Genomic DNA, 22,734 nt, shown 5'->3' with positions numbered 1-22,734 from the left:
TAACCTGTACAACCTTGGACTGTGGGAGGAAACTGGAGCACCTGATGGAAACCCACGTGGTCATGGGAGAATATATGAACTCCTTACAGATAGTGGCAGGAAATGAACCTTGATCGCTGATTGCTGGCACTATAATGGAATTATGCTAAAAATTACACTACCGTATTATACTTTGTTTATTTTTCCTTTCAAAGTTGACAATTTCACAAACAGCAAGACCCAGAGTGGCCAGCAGTAGGAGCAGAGATCCCAGGGGTAGCTGAAATAGAGGCTGGAGATGGCAAGGGTGAGCGCGACAGAGATCAGAGACCCCCGGACTGGCCGAGAGGGATTGGCAGAGGTGGCCATTGACCCTGGGAATGGGAGGAGGTTGGAAAGTCTGGCTCAGCATAGTACAGGTCTAACATTGTGAAATCCAGAGTTTCTGCAATATTGCAGTTTAGGTCGGATTTATTCATTGACATTTCTCTCCTTCCTTTCACAGTATTATGTTCTCTCTATTTTTTCTACCTTCTCAAAGTTTCCTTGGCTCTATACATGCTTAAGAATGATTTCCAGCAGCATCTCCCAACTCAAATTTTACCACTCTAACCAGATTCTACACTCACCTGCGCAATGAAGCAATTTACCATGGCCAATTAATCTATGGACCTATACATTTATGGAATATGGTAGGAATGTGGCGTAGTGAGGAACTTCACTCAGTTTAACCTGCCCCGTCATTGAAAAGTTCCCACAACCTATGGACTCACTTCTAAGGACTCTTCATCTCATGTTCTTGATATTTATTTCTTATTTTATTATTATTATTGTTATTATTATTTTGTATTTGCACAGTTTGTTGTCTTTTGCAAATTGGTTGTTTTTCTATCCTGTTGGGTGTGGTCTTTCATTGATTCTATTGTGTTTCTTGTATTTACTGTGAATACCCACAAGAAAATGGATTACAGGGTTGTATATAGTGATATATGTGTACATTGATAATAAATTTACTTTAAACATTGAAACCAGAATTCCCAGAGGAAGCCCATGTGGTCATAGGGAGAACATGCAAACTCTAGTAGCTCAACTCCAGGGCATTGACCTGAAATGGTATCTCTCTCCACACCTGCTGGAATGTTTCCAACTTCTCCATCTTCTACCTTTCCTGCATGGAATTTGATGCCTGAACCAAAAGCTGAAGAAGCAACTTCTTACAGAAGTGGAGAAAGTTAAAAAAAATTGTATGTAGTAGATTGTGTGTAGATGCATGCGGCCTGTACATGTATGTGTGTACATTCATGTGGTGGGGGTGTCTAAGACCAGAGCACATAGCCTCAGGATAGAGGAGTGTCCTTTTAGAACAGAGTTGAGGAGGAATTTCTTTAGCCAGAGGGTGGTGAATCTGTGGAATTTGTTGCCATAGGTGGCTGTGAAGGCCAAGTCATTGGGTGTATATATAAGGCAGAGATTGAAAGATTCTTGATTAGTCAGGACATGAAGGGATATGGGGAGAAGGCAGGAGACTGGGGCTGAGAGGAAAATTGGATCAGCCAGGATGAAATAGCGGAGCAGATTTGATGGGCCAAGTGGCCTGATTCTGCTTCTACATCTTATGGTCTTATGGTGTGGTATCAACACATGACCATTTGAAGTATCTTTGGCCTTTTCTGGAAATCTCTTAGCGACTCCATATGCCTTGCCCACTCTAGGTTCTGACCCATCTGCGTTTCATCTCCCACATTTGTATTGGAGTTCTGATTGGTCTGCTGTACCTCAACATCGGTGACGAGGCAGAGAAAGTATTTAACAACACAGGATGCCTCTTCTTTTCCATGCTCTTCCTCATGTTTGCTGCTCTGATGCCAACAGTACTGACCTGTAAGAAAAAATCTTGTCTTCCTGATTGAATGTAACTTTATGATTTGTCCTTGTTTCTTTTGAGTGGTTAAATATTAGTAACTAAATACCAGGGAAGAAAGACACCTATTTGAACAGAAACTTTCACAATCACAGGACATCCCGAAGATTTCAGCTAACTATGATGTTGGAGATATTTGGCTAACTTGTACAAGATTTCACAAACTGAAATACATTACTGGCCAGATTATTTGAGTTTTTGTTTAAGCAATGCTGTATTAGGGATAAATATTGGCCAGAAAACAGAGAACAATTTCAAAGTAACACACAAAATGCTGAAGACACTCAGCAAGTCAAGAAGCATCCATGGAAATGAATATACTGTTGATGTTTCATGCTGAGATCCTTCATCAGGACAGGCTGTCTGGATTTCCAGCATTTGCAGAATCTCTTGTGCTTACACCTTCAAAGTACTTTCTTGGGAACTTTTCCTCAATACCAGCTCAACACATTGGCAGCAATTTAGATTTTATGTTCCAGTCCCTCGAGGAATTTGCAGCTGCAGCCACTTTATACGGTGAATGATAATTCACAGGTCATTAATTTTATTGAACAGTTTTTCTGCAACTTTTACCAATGATGTAAAGTTACCCATTCTTATCTCCACGTTCAGAAAAAAAGGTCTATATCTGTTTAGTCCACACACTATCAAACTTTCTATGAAATTATTTTCCAGCAAAATAGTTCTGTAACCAAGGTTATAAGTGGTGAGTAGCTACATTCCTCAACCTGTATCTGGAAGAACACAGTATGTTCAAATCTCATGAGAGAGCTGGGGATGTAAATGCAGTCAATCTAAATAAATCGGAAATAAGGAAAAATGGCAATCATCATTATTCTGCTATGAAGTCCAATTAGTAGGTTAATTGGTCATTGTAAATTGTCCTGTGATTAGGCTAGGGTTAAAATTGTGGATTGCTGGGTGGTGTGGCTTGTTGGGCTGGAAGGGTCTGTTCCACACTGTACCTCAAAACAAATAAACCTAGCAGATTGGTGTGAAATCACATCACTCAAGTCCTTCAGGGAAAGAAGTCGGCTATACCCATTTGTTAGGCCTATATGTGACATCAGATTTGCCCTCTGAAATATCAACTTGTTGTATCAACTGTTAAGACTGTTTGAGGCAATTGTTAAGGACAAGGCAAGAAATATTGCACAACATCATTATTGATCCTGATGGACACTAAAGTTGTAGTGACAATAGGACACAAGCACAGGAAATTGTGCAATTGCAGGAAATCCAGAATAACCACATACACAAAATGCTGGAGGAATGATGTTTTGGACCAAGACTCTTCACCAGGATAATGGGATGGGTAGTAATGCTCACATCTTGTCAATAAATTAATAAAAAACATAATTTTAAGTCTGTGCAGAAGGAAATCTAGATCACCATTTCTTCTTCTCTCATTTCAGTCCCTCTTGAAATGTCTGTGTTCTTGAGGGAGCACCTCAACTACTGGTACAGTCTCAAAGCCTACTACTTAGCCAAGACCATGGCGGATGTTCCTTTCCAAGTATGTACCTTTTCAATATCTATCATTTTCTGCCATTGATTACATATTACATTGAAACTGTACATCAGCAGTGAAGAAGGTGGAAACGAAGGAAAGCTCTTCAGCCCTTTGAGCTGGTTCTAACATTCAATGTTATTATAGCTGATCGAAATCATAAATGCATCCACATAATTGGCTCTGTTTCCTTCTTTCAGTCTCTTGAGATAACAGTGCTAAATGAGCAAGTATCTATTGTTCTACTGATCTACTTTGTGTTGTGGGAACTGATGTTCACCGAATAGCAGTGAAGAAAACTGCACAATCAAAACCTAACCCAACACACGTTCCTAACTGAAGCCATGATCAGGCAGTTGTGGATAGGGGCACAGGCCAGTGTCGTTGAGCGTTGGGCCACAATCCTACCCCCAGTTTTCCATTTGCATCGTTCTGGTGACAGCAAATTGTTGACTTAAAGGTTGGGGCATCCTATTCTGAAACTTTTGAGTCACAGAGGCATACAACATGGAAACAGGCCCTTTAGGCCATCTGGCCCATGCTGAACAAGACACAAATCTAAGCTACACACTTCAAAGTTGCTGGTGAACGCAGCAGGCCAGGCAGCATCTCTAGGAGGAGGTACAGTCGACGTTTCAGGCCGAGACCCTTCGTCAGGACTAACTGAAGGAAGAGTGAGTAAGGGATTTGAAAGTTGGAGGGGGAGGGGGAGATCCGAAATGATAGGAGAAGACAGGAGGGGGAGGGATGGAGCCAAGAGCTGGACAGGTGATTGGCAAAAGGGATACAAGAGGATCATGGGACAGGAGGTCCGGGAAGGAAGACAAGGGGGGGGGGGGACCCAGAGGATGGGCAAGAGGTATATTCAGAGGGACAGAGAGAGAAAAAGGAGAGTGAGAGAAAGAATGTGTGCATAAAAATAAGTAACAGATGGGGTACGAGGGGGAGGTGGGGCATTAGCGGAAGTTAGAGAAGTCAGTGTTCATGCCATCAGATTGGAGGCTACCCAGACGGAATATAAGGTGTTGTTCCTCCAACCTGAGTGTGGCTTCATCTTTACAGTAGAGGAGACCGTGGATAGACATGTCAGAATGGGAATGGGATGTGGAATTAAAATGTGTGGCCACTGGGAGATCCTGCTTTCTCTGGCGGACAGTGCGTAGATGTTCAGCAAAGCGGTCTCCCAGTCTGCATCGGGTCTCGCCAATATATAAAAGGCCACATCGGGAGCACCAGATGCAGTATATCACCCCAGTCGACTCACAGGTGAAACGTTGCCTCACCTGGAAGGACTGTTTGGGGCCCTGAATGGTGGTAAGGGAGGAAGTGTAAGGGCATGTGTAGCACTTGTTCCGCTTACACAGATAAGTGCCAGGAGGGAGATCAGTGGGGAGGGATGGGGGGGACGAATGGACAAGGGAGTTGTGTAGGGAGCGATCCCTGCGGAATGCAGAGAGAGGGGGGGAGGGAAAGATGTGCTTAGTGATGGGATCCCGTTGGAGGTGGCGGAAGTTACGGAGAATAATATGTTGGACCCGGAGGCTGGTGGGGTGGTAGGTGAGGACCAGGGGAACCCTATTCCTAGTGGGGTGGCGGGAGGATGGAGTGAGAGCAGATGTACGTGAAATGGGGGAGATGCGTTTAAGAGCAGAGTTGATAGTGGAGGAAGGGAAGCCCCTTTCTTTAAAAAATGAAGACATCTCCCTCGTCCTAGAATGAAAAGCCTCATCCTGAGAGCAGATGCGGCGGAGACGGAGGAATTGCGAGAAGGGGATGGCGTTTTTGCAAGAGACAGGGTTAGAAGAGGAATAGTCCAGATAGCTGTGAGAGTCAGTAGGCTTATAGTAGACATCAGTGGATAAGCTGTCTCCAGAGACAGAGACAGAAAGATCTAGAAAGGGGAGGGAGGTGTCGGAAATGGACCAGGTAAACTTGAGGGTAGGGTGAAAGTTGGAGGCAAAGTTAATAAAGTCAACAAGTTCTGCATGCGTGCAGGAAGCAGCGCCAATGCAGTCATCGATGTAGCGAAGGAAAAGTGGGGGACAGATACCAGAATAGGCACGGAACATAGATTGTTCCACAAAGCCAACAAAAAGGCAGGCATAGCTAGGACCCATACGGGTGCCCATAGCTACACCTTTAGTTTGGAGGAAGTGGGAGGAACCAAAGGAGAAATTATTAAGAGTAAGGACTAATTCCGCTAGACGGAGCAGAGTGGTGGTAGAGGGGAACTGATTAGGTCTGGAATCCAAAAAGAAGCGTAGAGCTTTGAGACCTTCCTGATGGGGGATGGAAGTATATAAGGACTGGACATCCATGGTGAAAATAAAGCGGTGAGGGCCAGGGAACTTAAAATCATCGAAAAGTTTAAGAGCGTGAGAAGTGTCACGAACATAGATCGGAAGGGATTGAACAAGGGGTGATAAAACAGTGTCGAGGTATGCAGAAATGAGTTTGGTGGGGCAGGAGCAGGCTGAGACAATAGGTCGGCCAGGACAGGCAGGTTTGTGGATCTTGGGTAGGAGGTAGAAACGGGAAGTGCGGGGTGTGGGAACTATAAGGTTGGTAGCAGTGGATGGGAGATCCCCTGAGCGGATAAAGTCGGTGATGGTGTGGGAGACAATGGCCTGGTGCTCCTTAGTGGGGTCACGATCGAGGGGTAAATAAGAGGAGGTATCCGCGAGTTGTTGCTGTGCCTCGGCAAGGTAGAGGTCAGTACGCCAGACTACAACAGCACCCCCCTTATCGGCGGGTTTAATAATAAGGTTAGGATTAGTGCGGAGGGAGTGGAGAGCAGAGCGTTCGGAAGGAGTGAGGTTGGAATGGGGACAAGGTGCGGTGAAGTCGAGACGGTTGATGTCCCGTCGGCAATTAGCGATAAAGAGATCCAGAGCAGGCAGAAGACCAGAGCGGGGTGTCCATGAAGAAGAGGAGGGTTGAAGACGGGAGAAGGGGTCATCGGTGGGGGTGGAAGAGTCCTTGCCGAAGAAGTAGGCTCGGAGACGGAGACGGCGGAAGAAAAGTTCCGCATCGTGGCGAACACGGAACTCGCTGAGGTGTGGGCGAAGGGGGACAAAGGTGAGGCCCTTACTGAGGACCGAGCGTTCTGCCTCCGACAGTTGAAGGTCGGAGGGGATGGTAAAGACCCGGCACGGATGAGAGCAAATCTAAGCTAATTGCTTTTGCCCATGTTTGACCCATCTTTCCTATTCACATACCCATTCAAGTGTTTGTTCAATTATGTTAATGTACCTACTTAAACCACTTCCTCTAGCAGTTCATTCCACATACATACCACCTTCTGTGGGTATTATAAGGTTGCCCCTCAAATTCCCATTAAATCTCTCTCATCTTATCCTAAACCTATGCCCTCTAGTTCTTGATTCCCCAACCCTGGGATAAAGACTGTGCGCACTTACCCCTGATAATGCCCCTTATGATTTTATACACTTCTATAATATCATTTCTCAGTCACTTACACTCTAGTGAATCTGCTCAGCATCTCTCATAACTTAACTCCCTCGAATCCTGGCAACATCCCCTTAAACCTCCTCTGTATTCTTTCCAATTTAATGGCATCTTTCCTTTAATGGGGTAACTAAAACAAGCATCCCACCTTCTATACTCAGTACACTGACTGCTGAAGGTCAGCATGCCAGAAGTCTTCTTCACCAGCATATCTACCTGTGGTGCCAATTTCAAAGAACCATATACTAGTACTCCCAAGTCCCTATGCTTTATAACACTACCGTTCACTGTAAAAGTCCTACCCTCATGTTGCTTTCCAAATTGCAACACCTTGCACTTGTCCAAATTAAGCTCAATTTGCCATTCCTTCCACTTTCCCGGAGGATCAAGATCCCTCTAATTCCTGATAGTTTTCTTCACTGTCCACGACACCACCTATTCTAGTGGCACCTTCAATCTTACTAACAATTCCTTGCACACTCTTATCCAAGCCTGATATAGATGAAAGATGAAGGCGCACCTCTGATCATGGGCCTCCAGTCTAAGATACAATCTTCAACCATTTCCTTTGCTTCCTACCACCAAGCCAATTTTGTATCCAGTTAGCTAGCTCTTGCTGGATTTCATGCACTCCAACTTTCCAGAGCAATCCTACCATGCAAAATCTTATGCAGAATCTTATTAAAGACCTTAGTGAAGTGCATATAGATTATGTTTACTGCCCTGCCCCATCAATCTTCTTGGTTACTTCTTCAAAAAGTCAATCAAAATCACGAGACATAATCTCCTTTCCACAAAGCCACTTTGGCTTAACACTAATCAATGTCTGTTTTATCAAGATATACAAATGCTTATATATCTTATCCTCAGAAACACCTATGGGAACTTACCTACCACATATGTTGGGCTTTGTGGTCTTTATTTAGTTCCCAGGCTTTTTTATTTGAAACCCTTCTTAAATGAAGGGACAACATTAGTTACCTTCCAGTCATCCAGCACTTCATCCTTAGTGCCCATTAGCATATCTCAGCCAGGGTTCCCACAATGCCTTCTCCAGCTTCCCATGGTGTTCATGGATATACTTAATCAGGCCTTGGAGACTTGCTCGGAACTGAAAGGTTTCTCATGTTTTCTGCACCATCAATGAAGGTGAATGGTTTTTAATGTTCTAAGCAGGAACTGGTGCATGTAGCTTCCTGGGCAATGCTCTAAAGGACATGTTGACCAACCCCAATAAACTGGTCGTCTTCTTGCAGGTGATCTGCCCAATTGTGTACTGCAGCATTGTGTACTGGATGACAGCACAGCCACCTGAGGCTTCACGGTTCCTCTTATTTGCAGCACTTGCCACAGCGACTGCACTGGTGGCCCAGTCACTTGGACTGCTGATCGGCGCTGCATCCACATCTTTGCAGGTAAACCAGGAACACACAGCCTCACTCTTTTTGCATTTCTTAATTAACTTTAAAAATTAATATGTATTTCTTATTGTAATTTATAGTATATTTTGTGTATTCCATGTACTGCTTCCACAAAACAACACATTTCATGACATATATCAGTGATAATAAACCTGATTCTGTGTTTCAGTGCAGATGCAGGTTGACCTGTATTGCACTTTACTTTGAAAATGCAACTCTGTATTCTGCATTCTCTTTTCTTTTTACTATCTCAGTTTAATTATGTATGACACATTTTTTTATTCAGTGCAATCATGAACAATAGCCAGATCAGAAATGCTAATCAAGTCAACTAGTTCCCAAAGAGAACTCTGATAGGCCAATCAGATGGTTCACTGCTGCTCAGCGATAGAAGGCACATAAAACAAACTTTTTAGTGTATCTCCGTATACGTGACAATAATCAGAATCAGAATCATGTTTAATATCATTGACATATACTCAGTGGCCACTTCATTAGGCATACCTGCTCGTTAATGCAAATATCTAATCAGCCAATCACGTGGCAGTAATTCGATGCATAAAAGTCTTTAGACATTGTTGAGAAGTTTGGTTGTTGTCCAGATCAAACATCAGAATGGGAAAGAAATGTGATCTAAGTGACTTTGCCTGTGGAATGATTGTTGGTGCCAGACGGGGTGGTTTGAGTATCTCAGAAACTGCCGATCTCCAGGGATTTTAACGCACAGCAGTCTGTAGAGTTTACAGAGAATGGTGGGAAAAACAATGAACATCCAGTGATTGGCAACTCCGTGGGCAAAAACATCTCTTAAATGAGAGAGATCAGAGGAGAGTGGCCAGACTGGTTCAAGCTGACAGGAAGGTGACAGTAACTCAAATAACCACATGTTACAACAGTGGTGTGCAGAAGAGTATCTCTGAATGCACAACCCATCGAGCCTTGAAGCGGATGGGGGCAACAGCAACAAAAAACCACACCGGGTTCCACTCCTGTACCTAATCAAGTGGCCATTGACTGTATTCTTATTGCAATTTATTTTATGTATTCTATTGTACTGCTGCTGCAAAACAACAAATTTCACAACATATGTCAGTGATAATAAACCAGACTCTGATTCTGATTATGTTGTGAATATTTTTTTTTTGTTTTAATAAACCAATTTGTCACAAATTTGTTGTCGTAATAAACGAATACCGGTGCTGCTTCAAGTTACCTAAAGGTTGCTTAATCATTGTGTGACTGGCATACAAGAAGGCTATTCAGGCCACACATATGCTCGTCATAGTTAGGTGCTTCAAAATTAAGGAATGGATTGTAGATGGGGCTTGATTTTCCCTGTTAGGAAGGACTTCGTTCACTCACCGCCAACGATTCCTGAAGGACTGGCCCAAAATGTGTGATAGTTTATATCAGGAATCACTGACTACAAAATCCAGGCCATTGTGACCTGCAGGTGACTGAGCTAAATTCTGTCATGGAGTCATTCACTTTGAAACTAGCTCATGAGATGCTCTTGGTCACATGAGTGCCCATGTTGGTCAGATGCTGCAGGAAACAGAGCCAACATAGTGCAAGTCAAGGATTTCCCCATATAGGGCCGTCAAAATCAGCGTCCATCATCAAAGGCCCCCATCTTCCAGGAAATGCCCACTTCTCACTACAACGATCAGTCAGAATGTGCAGGAGCCGTAGGTCCCACATCAGGATTCAGGAACAGTTATTACTCTACAAACATCAAGCTCCTGAACCAGTGTGGATAACCTCACTCATCACTACTCTGAATGGATTCTACAACTTGGACTCACTTTCAAGGACTCTTTGCAACTCATGTTCTCAGTATTAATTTTTATTTCTGCAGTTTGTCTTTAAAGTTCAAAGTAAAATGTATTATCAGAGTACATTCATGGTTGCACAGACAACCCTGAGATTCCTTTTCTGCAGGGATACTTAGCAAATCTATAGAACAGTAACTGTAAACTAAACATCAGGAACTGTAGACTGTAAACGAGCTTTGCAAATAAAGATATAAATAAATAGCAAATTGTCTTTCTTTGTGCATTGGTCGTTTGTCAGTCTTTGTTTAAGTGTAGGAATTCATAAATTCTATTGTATTTCTTTTTTCCTGTAAATGTCTGCAAGAAAATTAATCGCAAGATAGTATATTGTTGAGCATTCATCAACGGAACTGGGTTAGGAAATTCACTACGCAACTCTTAATTAATTGAAGCTCACAGTCTATTGTCTCTGCACAAACAGCAACGTAACTATGTTGACCCTCCAAGCCAACAACTTAAAACATGAATTCTACTGTTCCCTCTGTACCAATATTCACCCAGACCACTTTTCCAATTTATAACACCAAAATAGGGGATCTCCGTTGGCCAGACAATCAACCCTTCTTCTCCCAGCCCTTGGCATGGGGGTTCTTCCTTGCAATAGTGATTCAATGAAGTTATCGCTACCTTGTATCTGAAAACCTCTGCTTTATACTCATTCCTTGCCCATTCAAATATTGTATTTCAGTGTTATTGGCTATGGGTCATATTACTGACCTTTAACACTTTCTTATTGTTCCTAGTCCAGGCCAGCATCCATTTATTTCCCTTCTTCCACAAGTGACAACTGGTAGCTTATGGCTCTTTGTTCTCTTTCACTCTGACTAATTTAAAGCAGTCAAACTGTGTCACCCAGACACTGGGAGATAACACGATTACTTCTACAAACCTGCCATTGTACACAATATACTTATCTGAGAATGATCTCAGGTTTAGTAGGTCCATAGCAAAAACTCCTTGTGTCCACATTCAATTGTTCTGATTAGATTATCCCAGAGCAAGAATCAGTTCATCGAACAGTTCACAAGATGGAGGTTACAAAGCAGCTTCACAAACTGACAGCTTCCATCTCCTTGAAGCACATGGCAAGAACAAAGAAATTAGTTTGTCAGCTTCCACTGACCTTGAACCATTTAAGTTTGACATTTTCTTCTGGGTTTTAATTCCACCATGGCCGGCAATATGGTAACATACAGGTATATGTACTTCGATAATACATTTATTTTGAACTTTGAACTTCTTTGAAAGACATCCTACATTTAGCAAAGCTGTCCTGCTATTTCTCTAAAGTCTTGTATATATTTCCCTTCAACTAGCTACCCTTTCAAAAATGTACTAAGAAATCTGTTTCAACTGCGACTTCACCCTGTCAGAGAGATGCCTTGTTATTCTACCTATCTCTCCCCTGCCGTCTCTGTATCTTGATAATAACTTGTTTTCTTTTCTCATTCCTAATAATGAAGAAGGATCTTTAACCTAAAACATTAACTGTTTCTCTTTCCACAGATGCTGCCAGAACCTATTAAATGTGTTTTCAGTATTTTCCGGCCAGTTCTGGGGCTTGTTGGAAAACATGCTTGAAAGCTAACCAAACCCCAATTCCGAAATATTATTATTATTATTAAAAAAAGAAAGCTATGTTGTCCTTATCTAATTAGTAGCTGGCATTTATATGTATTGTATGTGATTGATATGAAGATTTTATTTCACCCAGGTTGCCACGTTTGTGGGTCCCGTCACTGCTATTCCCGTGCTCCTGTTTTCTGGATTCTTTGTTAGCTTTGATACCATCCCCACATACCTGCAGTGGAGTTCTTATGTCTCTTATGTCAGGTACATATGCTTCTCTTCTCCTCACTTGCTGGTTTCTTCTTCCTGCTGTAGCTCCAAATCATCCCTGCTCAACTTGTGAGCTTCATTCCAGCTGCCTTGATATTGAGTCATATTCCCCAAAGTGTCCGCGGGTGATTGGTTTGGTTGTGTGTTGACACGGAGGGCATGGGCCTAGCCACAAAAACTGAGCATAAATATCTTGACTGATAATCCAGTGCAGGGGTTCCCAACCTGGGGTCCGTGGTATTGGTCCGTGATATAAAACAGGTTGGGATCCCTAATCCAGTGAAATGCTGAGGGAGTGCTACATTGTCAAATATGCTCTATTATGGGTGAGAACTGATTGTCCCATCTACACTTATGGGTGGATGCATAAGATCTCATGACAGTATTGAAGAACATCTGGAGTGTTGTCCCCAGCTAATATTTCTTAGTGGGCCAACTTCACAGCAATGAGTTAATTTGGTCAGCTTCACATTGCTCAACGTGGAATTTTTCTGAGTTAAATTCTTGACCGAGTTGCCTAATTTCTTACAAAATACACAGTTAATGACAGGACCCTTAATAACTTTGATCTGTAGAGAGATCTTGGGATCTAAGTCCATAGCTCCTTAAAAGTGACTGCATAAATTGATAGGTTGGTAAATAAAGTGCATGGCATACTTGCTTTTATTGGTCAAGGCATTGAGTTCAAGAATCAGGAAGTTAGGTTACAGCTTTAGCCAAAGAATGGTGAATCTATGGAATTCATTGCCAGAGATGACAGTGAAGGCAAGTCATTGCGTATATTTAAAGCAAAGGTTGTTAGGTTCTTGAATAGTCAGGGCGTCAAAGGTTACGGGGAGAAGGCCGAAGAATGGGAGTGAGAGGAATAATAAATCAGCCGTCATAGAATGGTGGAACAGACTCAATGGACAAATGGCCTAATTCTGCTCCCATGTCTTGTGGCTTATGATCTGTATAAAACCCTGGTTAGGCTTCATCTGGAGTACTGTATTGAATTCTGGTTACCCCATTGTAGGAAAGGTGGGGAGGCTTTGGAGAGTGTGCAGAAGAGGTTTTCTAGGATGCTGCCTGGATTGGAGAGCATAAACTATAAAAGCAGATTAGACAAATTAGGATTGTTTTCTCTTGAGCAGCAGAGACTAAGGGGAGACCTGATAGAAGTTTATAAAATTCTGAGAGACAAAGATAGACCACAGATTTATTTCCCCCAGGATCAAATGTGTAAAACTGGAAGATATGCATTTAAGGGGAGAGTGTCAAAGATCAAAAGAGATGTGTGGGGCAAGATTTTAAACACAGAGAATGGTTGGGGCCTAGAATCCACTGCCTAGGGTGGTGGTGGAGACAGATGTGATAGAGTCATTGAAAAGGTACAAGGATATGCAGAGAATGGAGGGAGGAAGGATATGCACCATGTGCAGTCAGAAGGGATTAGTTTAATGAGGCATCATTAGCTTAATTAGTTTGGCACAACATTGTCTGTCTGTTCCTGTTCTATGTTCTTTCCCCATCTACGCTTTAAGTATATCATATGGCTGTGAAATGCTTTGGGACATCCTAACCAGGATGCAAAAGGCATCACAGAAATGTGCCTATATTTTTCAGCATCTGATCTTTTCAGGAAATGTTCATGTCCTTTTCCAACAGTCCTCAAGATTTTAATGCTCAGACTTGGTATTGTACGATATTTTTCCAATTTTTTTTGCGTACGCTCTTACTCTGGCACCTTCTGTCAGGTGTGAGGTAGTGGACCGTGCTCCAAGTCAGATCGAAGGAGTGGTTCATTTCCTTCTCCAGGGACTTGTACCCCAAAGTCTGTGCTGATTTCAGTGTAGCCCTGGGGAATGCTGTGTTTCCATTTTACAGAGGGATCACCAGCACTTTTACTAGTTTCTAAACCCCAAATGCTATGATTAGCTTTATCATTACTCATTAAGTCACTGAATCAGATGCAGTCTGTTACACACATAAAGACCAGTTTATTCAGTTATCTTGTACTGATGTGTATACTCAAGTTTCACCTGAAAGGCTGTAATGGCTTAAGAAGGCAGCTCACCAGCATCTTCTCAAGGGCAGTTGGGGATGGGCGATAAATGCTGTTCTTTCTTGAGACACTGTGAACCCAAAAATGAAAATCTTCAAAAAGATTTCACAATTCCCTACCTAATCCTGTTAGTGTATCTTTTGCCTTGATTTAGTTATCACCTTCCCTGTGTGTTAATGGGGATGTAATATATATGCATAAGATTACCATGGCAACCATTTTCTCAATGCCATGTAGGTGGATCTGTCAGGATAATATAGGTGTAAAGCATTCTATGAGGGTAATGGAAAATTCTAGAAATCCTTACTACCTGTTATGCCATGTGTTTAAGTCAGCAATGAAGGTCCTCCATCTCTGGTGGTGTTCAGGGCTTCCTTCATAATGCCAGTAGCTTCCTCTCAGTTTTGACTACTGTCAAGTCCCAGGTGGAGACTCGGGTATACTGTCACACTCAGATGTAGAAGGATTCTTCATTGCTATTTCCATAACAATTTTGTTCTACCATTCAGGGCTGTTAACCCTGAGCTGAACTCCCAAACCTGGAGGGCTGGTGGACCACCCTTAGTCTGGCCTCTACCCCTTGAACCAAAGCATAAAGCCCTTACCCCAGCCAACATGGCTCTTTGAGTCACTGAGCCACACAAACTTCCAAACCTATGACAAGGTTGTGGTCCTTTTAGAGGAGTTCTTGGTATAAAGTTGGTAAAAAGCCCCTTCAATAGACAAATCAATCTGAAAGAGTAACAATTCAATTTGTTTATTCTCTTGCTTAATGAAACAGATATGGCTTCGAGGGTGTCATCTTGTCAATATATGGGCTGGAGAGAAAAAATCTGACCTGCAATACTGAATTTTGTCCTTATAAGGAACCAAAGAAAATTCTTCAGGAGTTGGATGTGCAAGACTCAAAGCTTTACATGGATTTCATTGTCCTGGGTATTTTTTTTGTTATTTTGCGTTTGATGGCCTACCTTGTCCTGCGTTACAAAGTCAAATCTGAAAGATAGAGAGGAAATTACATACAGGTGGATGTTTTGCGGCATTTAGTCCTGCTGTTTGTGAACTGGATCTATTCTTGTGAGGTTTTGGAGCTGAACCCCGTGTTAAGATTGGGAACAGCTAAGCCACAAAGCCTGAATGGTATTCTCTAAAAAGAATCTTCAAACATCAAGATGGCTTTTGACAGGCCTTTTGGTTTCTCAATTTTTATTTTTTGCCTCCCTAGATTTTTTTCTGATTTTTTTTTTAATTCTCACCCCATGTGGAAGATGGTTTGTCAAAGAAAACAACCTGTATAATGAAGCAACTCTACTTTGGTGTTCTACACAATGAGAATTTCAGAATGATGCACCAACAACTGTTGAAGAAGCTCCAGTTGTGAATTGTTAGATCAATGTTACACTGAAGTGTATTTTTTTTAAGATACAAAACAGAACTTTAACTTTAGAACCAGATTATTAACAAGCACAGTTTTTGTAGGGCAATGTACGCTTTAATCTGTCACCTTGTGCATGTTTGCTTATAGCACGTTTTGTCAAATTATACTAACTGTAAGTTTAAATAACCAACTAGGCTTTAATTATAATATTAGGCATTGCGGGAAGTCTCTTACTTTTTAACATTTTAGAAGTATATTTAGAAAGCTAGTCTTAAAAATGTAAAATATTATAAAAAAAGGTAGTGTTAGCAGTTTTTACCACATTTTGTATTAGTATTATAGTTTTTATTTTTACTTTAGTACTTAGAAATTTCCTTTCTCAATTATTAAAAAAACACTTAAACTATATGTCTTTCTTCTCCCCCACACCACGGTATTTTAATTGGATTTTTTGAGGAACTATTTAATTCTCTGAAAGAATCTCCCATTTTGTGTAGAAGTGCTGCAGTGTATCCAGATATTTGAACAGCTCTCAGTGCTTTTTTTTTGAATTGCTCAATTTCTTTTGAAAATTTAATGCTACTTCAGTCCCAGAGTGAAAGGGACAATAACCACCATTTCAATGTGACAGATGGGTCCAGAAAGTTTACACTTCAAATAAGTTCCAGTAATTATGAAGTGTAATTGCCAATGAAGCATGCAGAAACACTTGGTAATGTCCTTACACTGTTATATATAAAAAAAATTACTAATCTCTTAGTCATGGTATTGCAGTATTTTATAGTCTTAACTACTCCTGGACTATTGCCACTTAAACTTTGTCTGTGTGGCTGACTATGGTGTGGGAGAGTGTACAATTTTTATAATTTTAACTTCAATACACTTGAGTTTGACTTTGTAAAAGAGCAGTAACCTAATTGCAGGCTTGCACATTGAATCTCCAATGATCAGCATTTAGATTGTGGTTTAAATTATCATTTTCTTCCACTAATATCTTTCCATCAAGTTTCAAATCTCCATTTTTCATCCAACAATTTGTACTTTAAGTCTAGTTAATTGGGGCAGCATGGTAGCGTACCAGTTAGTGGAATTGCTTTACAGCACCAGTGATCTCCAATTCCTGCCCCTGTAAGGACTTTGTACATTCTCCCTGTGACTGTGTGAGTTTCGTTTGAGTGCTCCAGTTTCCTCATACATTCCAAAGATGAATGGATTAGGATTGACAAATTGTGGGCATCCTATGTTAGTGCCAGAAACACGGCGACACTGACCTCGCTGATTTATTTGAGGCAAACAATGCATTTTGCTGTATGTTTCGGTGTATATGTGAAAAGTAAGGCTTATCAATTTAAAAATTCGCATCTCAGTGTTGAGGACAAGGCTGTTTAAAAATATGTGACATTTTGTTGGTGATCCTTTATCCTATTTCCCAGTTTCTATTTTGTCATCGATCATATAAAACCAAAGTAAAATCAAGTTTATTTGTCTATGTACAGAACAAGTACGTACATGCACCAGTTCAATGAAATACTTGCTGTGTCATCACAGACTCCCTTAAGGGGTTTGCATGTCTGTAAGAGAAAAACAGTTAGCCTTCAGGTAGTGCATTATGCAGTTCTGATCACCAAAAATAAGGAAGAAAGCTATTGGGAAGGGTGTCGAGAAGATTTACCAGAATGGTTCCAGAGATATAGAATTTCAACCACAAAACCGTGATGATGTGGCTGGTGCTGTTCTCCTTAGAGTGAAGAAGGGAGTGAGGAAATTTGATAGTGGTGATAGACCCCAAGGGATTGAGAAGCTAACCCCATTAGTGTATGGTTTTGGAAAATGTGATGGTAAGAAGATGGGAGCAAAGTAAGGAATGCCCGCATTCTCCATTGCTCTAGAGGCAGCATGGTAGCGTAATGATCAGCGCAAGTTGTAAAATGAGGGTTCAATTCCTGCTGCTGTCTGTAAGGAGTTTGTACGTTCACCCTGAGACCATATTGGCTTTCCTCTGGTTTCCTTCCACTTTCGAAAGACGTACCTGTTAGCATTAGCAAGTTGTCAGCATGCTATGTTGGCACCAGAAGCGTGGCCCTACTGCATCTGGAGTGTGTTGGGTGTAGGTGCAAAATGACACATTTCTCTCTATGTTTTGATGTTTTGGTGTACGTGTGACAAATAAAGCTAATCTCTAAATCCTTTAAAAGAAAACCATAGACCCAGAAAATGGTTTTGATGCAGATGTCTTTTGAGCTGGTGAAAATTCTGTTAATCTGGGTTTTTAAAAGGGAGTTTGTTAGACATTTCAGGTAGAATAATATACAGGACTACAGGAGCAAAAGGAAGGTGTTAGATGGATTAACCAGCTAGAACAAGAGTTAGCTTGATGTGTTGAATAGTTCACGCTGTGCCATTACAGATGTTCTGTAATTCAGATCATTTATTATGAAAATATTAAGCTCAAAATTGTATATTTAATTCATGCATCTCAGATCTGTTGTCTTCTTTGTGACTCTTGAAAGTTCCCAATAGCTCAGGGAATTATTACACTCCAACAGTGGTCAGCAATCTTGATTGTTATGTGCAGTGCTCTGTACCACCAACCCTTTGGTTGGACTCATTATTGCATCCCACCCTTCTGTCATCTGTGGCTGGTATCTGTGCCTCAGACCTGATTCCTATTTCCCTGAGAATAAGTCTTTTCCAATTGAAGTACACAGGCAAGAACACAAACAAAGATTGAATATATGGCACTGCTTAAGTCATATTCAAAGGTTAAAGCCACATTTTAATGAAAATACCTCCTGTACCTAATAAAGTGCCCACTGAGTGTATGTTTGTGGTCTTCTGCTGTTGTTGACCATCCTCTTCAAGGTTTGACATGTTCTGTGTTCAGAAATGTGCTTCTGCAAACCACTGTTACAACATGTGGTTATTTGAGTTACTGTCAGCTTGGAACAGTCTGGATGGTCTCTCCTGACTTCTCTCCTTAACAAGGCGTTTTTGCCCACAGAACTGCTATTCACTAGATTTTTTTTTATTTTTCACACCATTCTCTGCAAACTCTTGAGAGTGTTGTGCATGCAAACCCCAGGAGATCAGCAGTTTCTGGTATACTCAAACCACCCTGTCTGACACCAACAATGATTCCATAGTCAAAGTCACTTAGATTACATTTCTTCTCCATTCTGATATTTTGTCTAAACAACAACTGAACCTCTTAACTATGTCTGCATGTTTTTATGCATTGAGTTGCTGTGACATAATTGGCTGATTAGATAGTTGCATTAATGAGCAGGTGTACCTAATATAGTGGCGACTGAATGTAGATAATATTAGGGTCTTGGTGGGAGGGAAAAGGGTCTATATTTGACCTTTGTTCATTCCTGCAAACTTTGAACCCTCTTGAGCCTCCGTATTAAACAGTTGCTTCATAATTCATAATAGAGCAGCACAGTAGAGTTGTGGTTAGCGTAACCCTATTGCAGCATCAGAAACCTGGCTTCAACCTGGCCTATGTCTGTAAGGAGTTTCTACGTTCTCCCCATGACTGTGTGTGTTTCCTCCAGGTGCTCCAGTTTCCTCCCATATTCCAAAGATATAGGCGTTAGTTAACTGGTCACACAGGTGTAATTGGGTGGCACAGGGTTATTAAGCCAGAAGGGCCTGTTACCGTGTTGTATCTCTAAATAAAATAACTATAACTGTACTAAATTTTACAGAATGTATGTTTAGAAACATTTGATAATTTATGTGTGCTTTGGGAACCAAGTGGATTTAAAATATTTCTTGTGCAAGCCTTGCAAATGGGGAGCTACCTCTTTGTATTTGCAGAATCAATGCAATTGTAAGATTTATACATGTGTAATACATCTGCGTACGTGTGTAAATAGAGCTAAAAAGTCTGCACGGATGTCAAAGAATTCAACACGTTCACAAAGACCCATTTGCACTGTACAAGTCACTTGGAGATGAATGCGGTGCAATTTTGGCATTAAGCTGTTCAAGCAACTCTTGAAGAAACCTCTTCTGACAGAGCCTGATCATTCAGCAACTACGTGTTCTCCAGAGACACAAAGATAAAGGAGCAAACCTTTGCAAGATGTCAGAGATGAAAACAAAATTGCTTTGCAGCTTTCGTTTAAATTGAAATGAGAAAACAAGATATTGCCAGTGCTCTTTTAATAAAGAATGTAAATTGTAACAGTGTTACAGCCAGGTGAATTGAGGAATTCCTCTGTCAAGCAAGTGACCAAGATTCATTTTGTGCGCAGCAGACTATTTTCCACTTCCCATCTTTTTGGGAAAATTATCCTGCTTTTATGGAGGGATTTGCTGCAGTTTCTGTTCCCTCTACTCTTTAGACAGACTCTGTTTACTGAGCGAACTGACATTGTTCGCTGATCAACAAACTAATCGTTAGAAACTCTGCCTCACCTCCAACTCGTTGGTTATAGCACGGCTTCCAGTGAATGCTGTTTATTAATGGTGCTTTGTTCAAACTAGGAGGTAAGTTTAAATGTTTTATTGAACAATAACAACTTAGCAAATAATAGATGATTGTATGTAGAGATCTGTGCGTAAAGCTGGATTAACAATTTTTGTGGACCTAGCAGCAAAGTCAAGAGTCAAACTCAAGGCATTAACTTTTCTTCCTGGTTCAAGTATCAATCCTGGTGATTCAGGATTTATTTTAAATTTTTTTTACATTTTTGTTTTCTGGGAATTCTTGTTCAAGTAGAGGGTACTCTCGCTGCTCTGGACAAGTAATACAGAATGACTGATACCGTTTCTATGAGGGAATTGATGGGGATCGGCCATCTACCAGCACTTACACTCCCTCCTTGTTAAGGGCACCATCTTGTGTTTCCTGCTAGACAGTTTGTGTCAGTGGTGTTAAGACAACAGAGTTATCCTTGATGGGAGTCAGCCTATAGTCTAACAGCCTGCGAATGACCACTGTCTGGACAGACCCAAGAAGCATGAGCACTTGAGATTCAAAATTGTTAAATCAAGATTCAAGATTGTTTAATGTCATTTCCAGTACACAAGTGTGAAGGAGAATGAAATAATTGTTACTCTGGATCTGATGCAGTGCAAAAAAAACACTAAGGATGAAGAACACAATAATCATAAAAAAACACAATAAATATAAATACCTAAGATGGCTTTTATATATATGTATCGATTGATTGTACGTCCGTAAAGTGATGCTAGGTTGTACGTAAGGTGACTGATGGGAAATAATAAAGTCGTGGTAGAGTTAATGGGTGGAGATGTTGATCAGCCTTACTGCTTGGGGAAGTAACTGTTTTTGAGTCTGGTGGTCCTGGTGTGGATGCTACATGGCCTCCTCCCTGGTGGGACTACAGGGCTTTCCCAGAGCCTAAGGCGCTTTATCTCAACATGACAGAAGTGAAGAGAACAACAATGATGATAACAATCATCATTGACCAGAATTAACCAGAATTTGCATTCATTTAACCATGATCTCTGTACAATGCTTTCACTCTACAATCTTTGCTGATGGCTATTTCATAATGGTATCTAGAGGTAGTGGACAGGGAGAAATATCAGTGGAATCCCACCAGATTAGCATCTTTGAGGTAGAGGAAGAAACAGAACAGACGTTTGTGTAGTTCCTCGGCGTTCTCTCGGTGAACTATGACTGCCATCCACCTAATGTGTCAGTGGCAGTCATTTTGTTTGGCTTGAACCACTCTCTCCCCATGCCTCATGCACTTGCTTCAACACCATGCAGGGCAGTCCTCATCAAGGAAGAACAAGTCAGAGCCAATGAGCAAGACGGATCTCAAATCATCTGGGGTGTTGGGAATCTTGATGTAGAGATGGGTCATGCTCTATACTGGTGTGGGTGTTCAATTCAGGTTCAAAGATTGCCATGTCTGCACCCCCAATCTGTGTCCCCTTGGTCAGGAGGTGGCATCACTGACAATCTGCCCTCAAAGGCTGCTTCAAAACTGGGAACATAAAGCCTGCTGGGTGCTGTAAGTAAACTGTACCTCCTCACCTACTGCATCTGGAATCATTTATTATACATAAACAAATATTTAACATAAATAAATAATGCATTAATATAACATGCATTCGGAATAAACAGATCTCCAGTGGTTGGAGGCCGTCTACATTCACACCAATTGTATTCAGTCCTTAAATAAAAATGCAAAAAAACCTGCAGATGCTGAAAATCTGAAATAAAACCAGTAAATGCTGGAAACACTCAGCAGGTCGAGCAGCATCTGTGTTTCAATTGCTGCCATGATGTAATTGAGATGATTAATTTTCAGTTCTGAGTACTTTGCACATCTGTGTTAAAGGAAAGGTTTACTTTTCCAACACTGAAGAAAAGATATTAAAATCAGCACTGTAATTATACAATCCCAAATTAAGTGTGTGATGTTCTGTTCGCACTGAGTACCAGCTTAGGCCTAAGAAAGCTGCTAGGAGGGAATACTGAAAGGATCAATTAGGTTAAGCACTGTTCTTCTCTTCCACTCCCGCCAAGGTCCAATATTCTGCAGGTAGGAAGACTCTTAATAAGAGTGGAATCATTTTGAGAAAGTAGAATATGGGTGCTGATTTCAGCAACATTTTAAAAGGATTGGCAGAAAGGGGAAAAAAATTAAATTGACTAGTGGCCCTGCCCCTAATCGATGTTGAATTGCTAATGTTAGAAAACTCCTACTTCATCTCTACAAAAGAGATTGGCCTTGAAAGCAGGACATCCTACAGGTACATAATCCACTGAAGGCTAATGAGTGCTTAGACCAGCTCAGATTGGGGTTAGTGGGACCCGTGCAATTTTATATCAGAGGAGGCGATGCTTTTAAAGGAGAATTGAAGAGAGGGAAGCAAAGGATTTGATGCAATGCTTTTGAAATACTTTAAAGAATGTTTTATTTTAGTGAATGAACCAAATATGTTCTCCTTCCATGGCTTATTCTGTTTATATTGCATGTGCTAAAGACTTGATTGTCAGGCTGATTTTTTAACAGAACTAAAGTCAACACACGGGTCACATATTAATAATGTTTATGCAAATCAAAGATGTAATGTCCAAAGTTGCTCATGAATATTTATACCAGTGACTGTTGTTGGACTGTATGTTACTTTCAGTAAAAAGTTTCTGTTAACATATTACTAATAAAACAACTATTTATACCCTGGGCTCTTGTTTTTTTATTGTGTTATTTTTATGAATAGCTTTAAATATTTGTGTAGAGTTACTTATTTTCATAGTAAGCAATTAAAAGTAGACTCGATTGAAAGACGATGGCTCCTGCACATCACATACTTTACCAGGCTGTTCCTGGAATGGGTGAAATGATGT

General features: G+C 41.1%; 1 protein-coding gene across 1 annotated transcript in view; it reads left to right on the top strand.

The window, feature by feature from the left end:
- abcg4a (ATP-binding cassette, sub-family G (WHITE), member 4a) overlaps positions 1–15,479 on the top strand; it is a 165,851-nt gene extending 150,372 nt beyond the window's left edge. Inside the window, exons 11-15 of the mRNA XM_072238775.1 lie at positions 1,692–1,860; positions 3,316–3,416; positions 8,135–8,293; positions 11,849–11,967; positions 14,799–15,479. Of these exons, the coding sequence (XP_072094876.1) occupies positions 1,692–1,860; positions 3,316–3,416; positions 8,135–8,293; positions 11,849–11,967; positions 14,799–15,024 (774 nt within the window). The 3' untranslated portion in view covers positions 15,025–15,479. The remainder of the gene's footprint in view (positions 1–1,691; positions 1,861–3,315; positions 3,417–8,134; positions 8,294–11,848; positions 11,968–14,798) is intronic.
- The last annotated feature ends 7,255 nt before the right edge of the window (positions 15,480–22,734 follow it).

This window comes from Mobula birostris, chromosome 20 (genome assembly GCF_030028105.1).
Source record: "Mobula birostris isolate sMobBir1 chromosome 20, sMobBir1.hap1, whole genome shotgun sequence".
In the NCBI taxonomy this organism is placed as follows: domain Eukaryota; kingdom Metazoa; phylum Chordata; class Chondrichthyes; order Myliobatiformes; family Myliobatidae; genus Mobula; species Mobula birostris.
The sequence above is the reverse complement of the archived record's forward strand: the minus strand, read 5'-3'. Positions and strand labels throughout refer to the sequence as shown.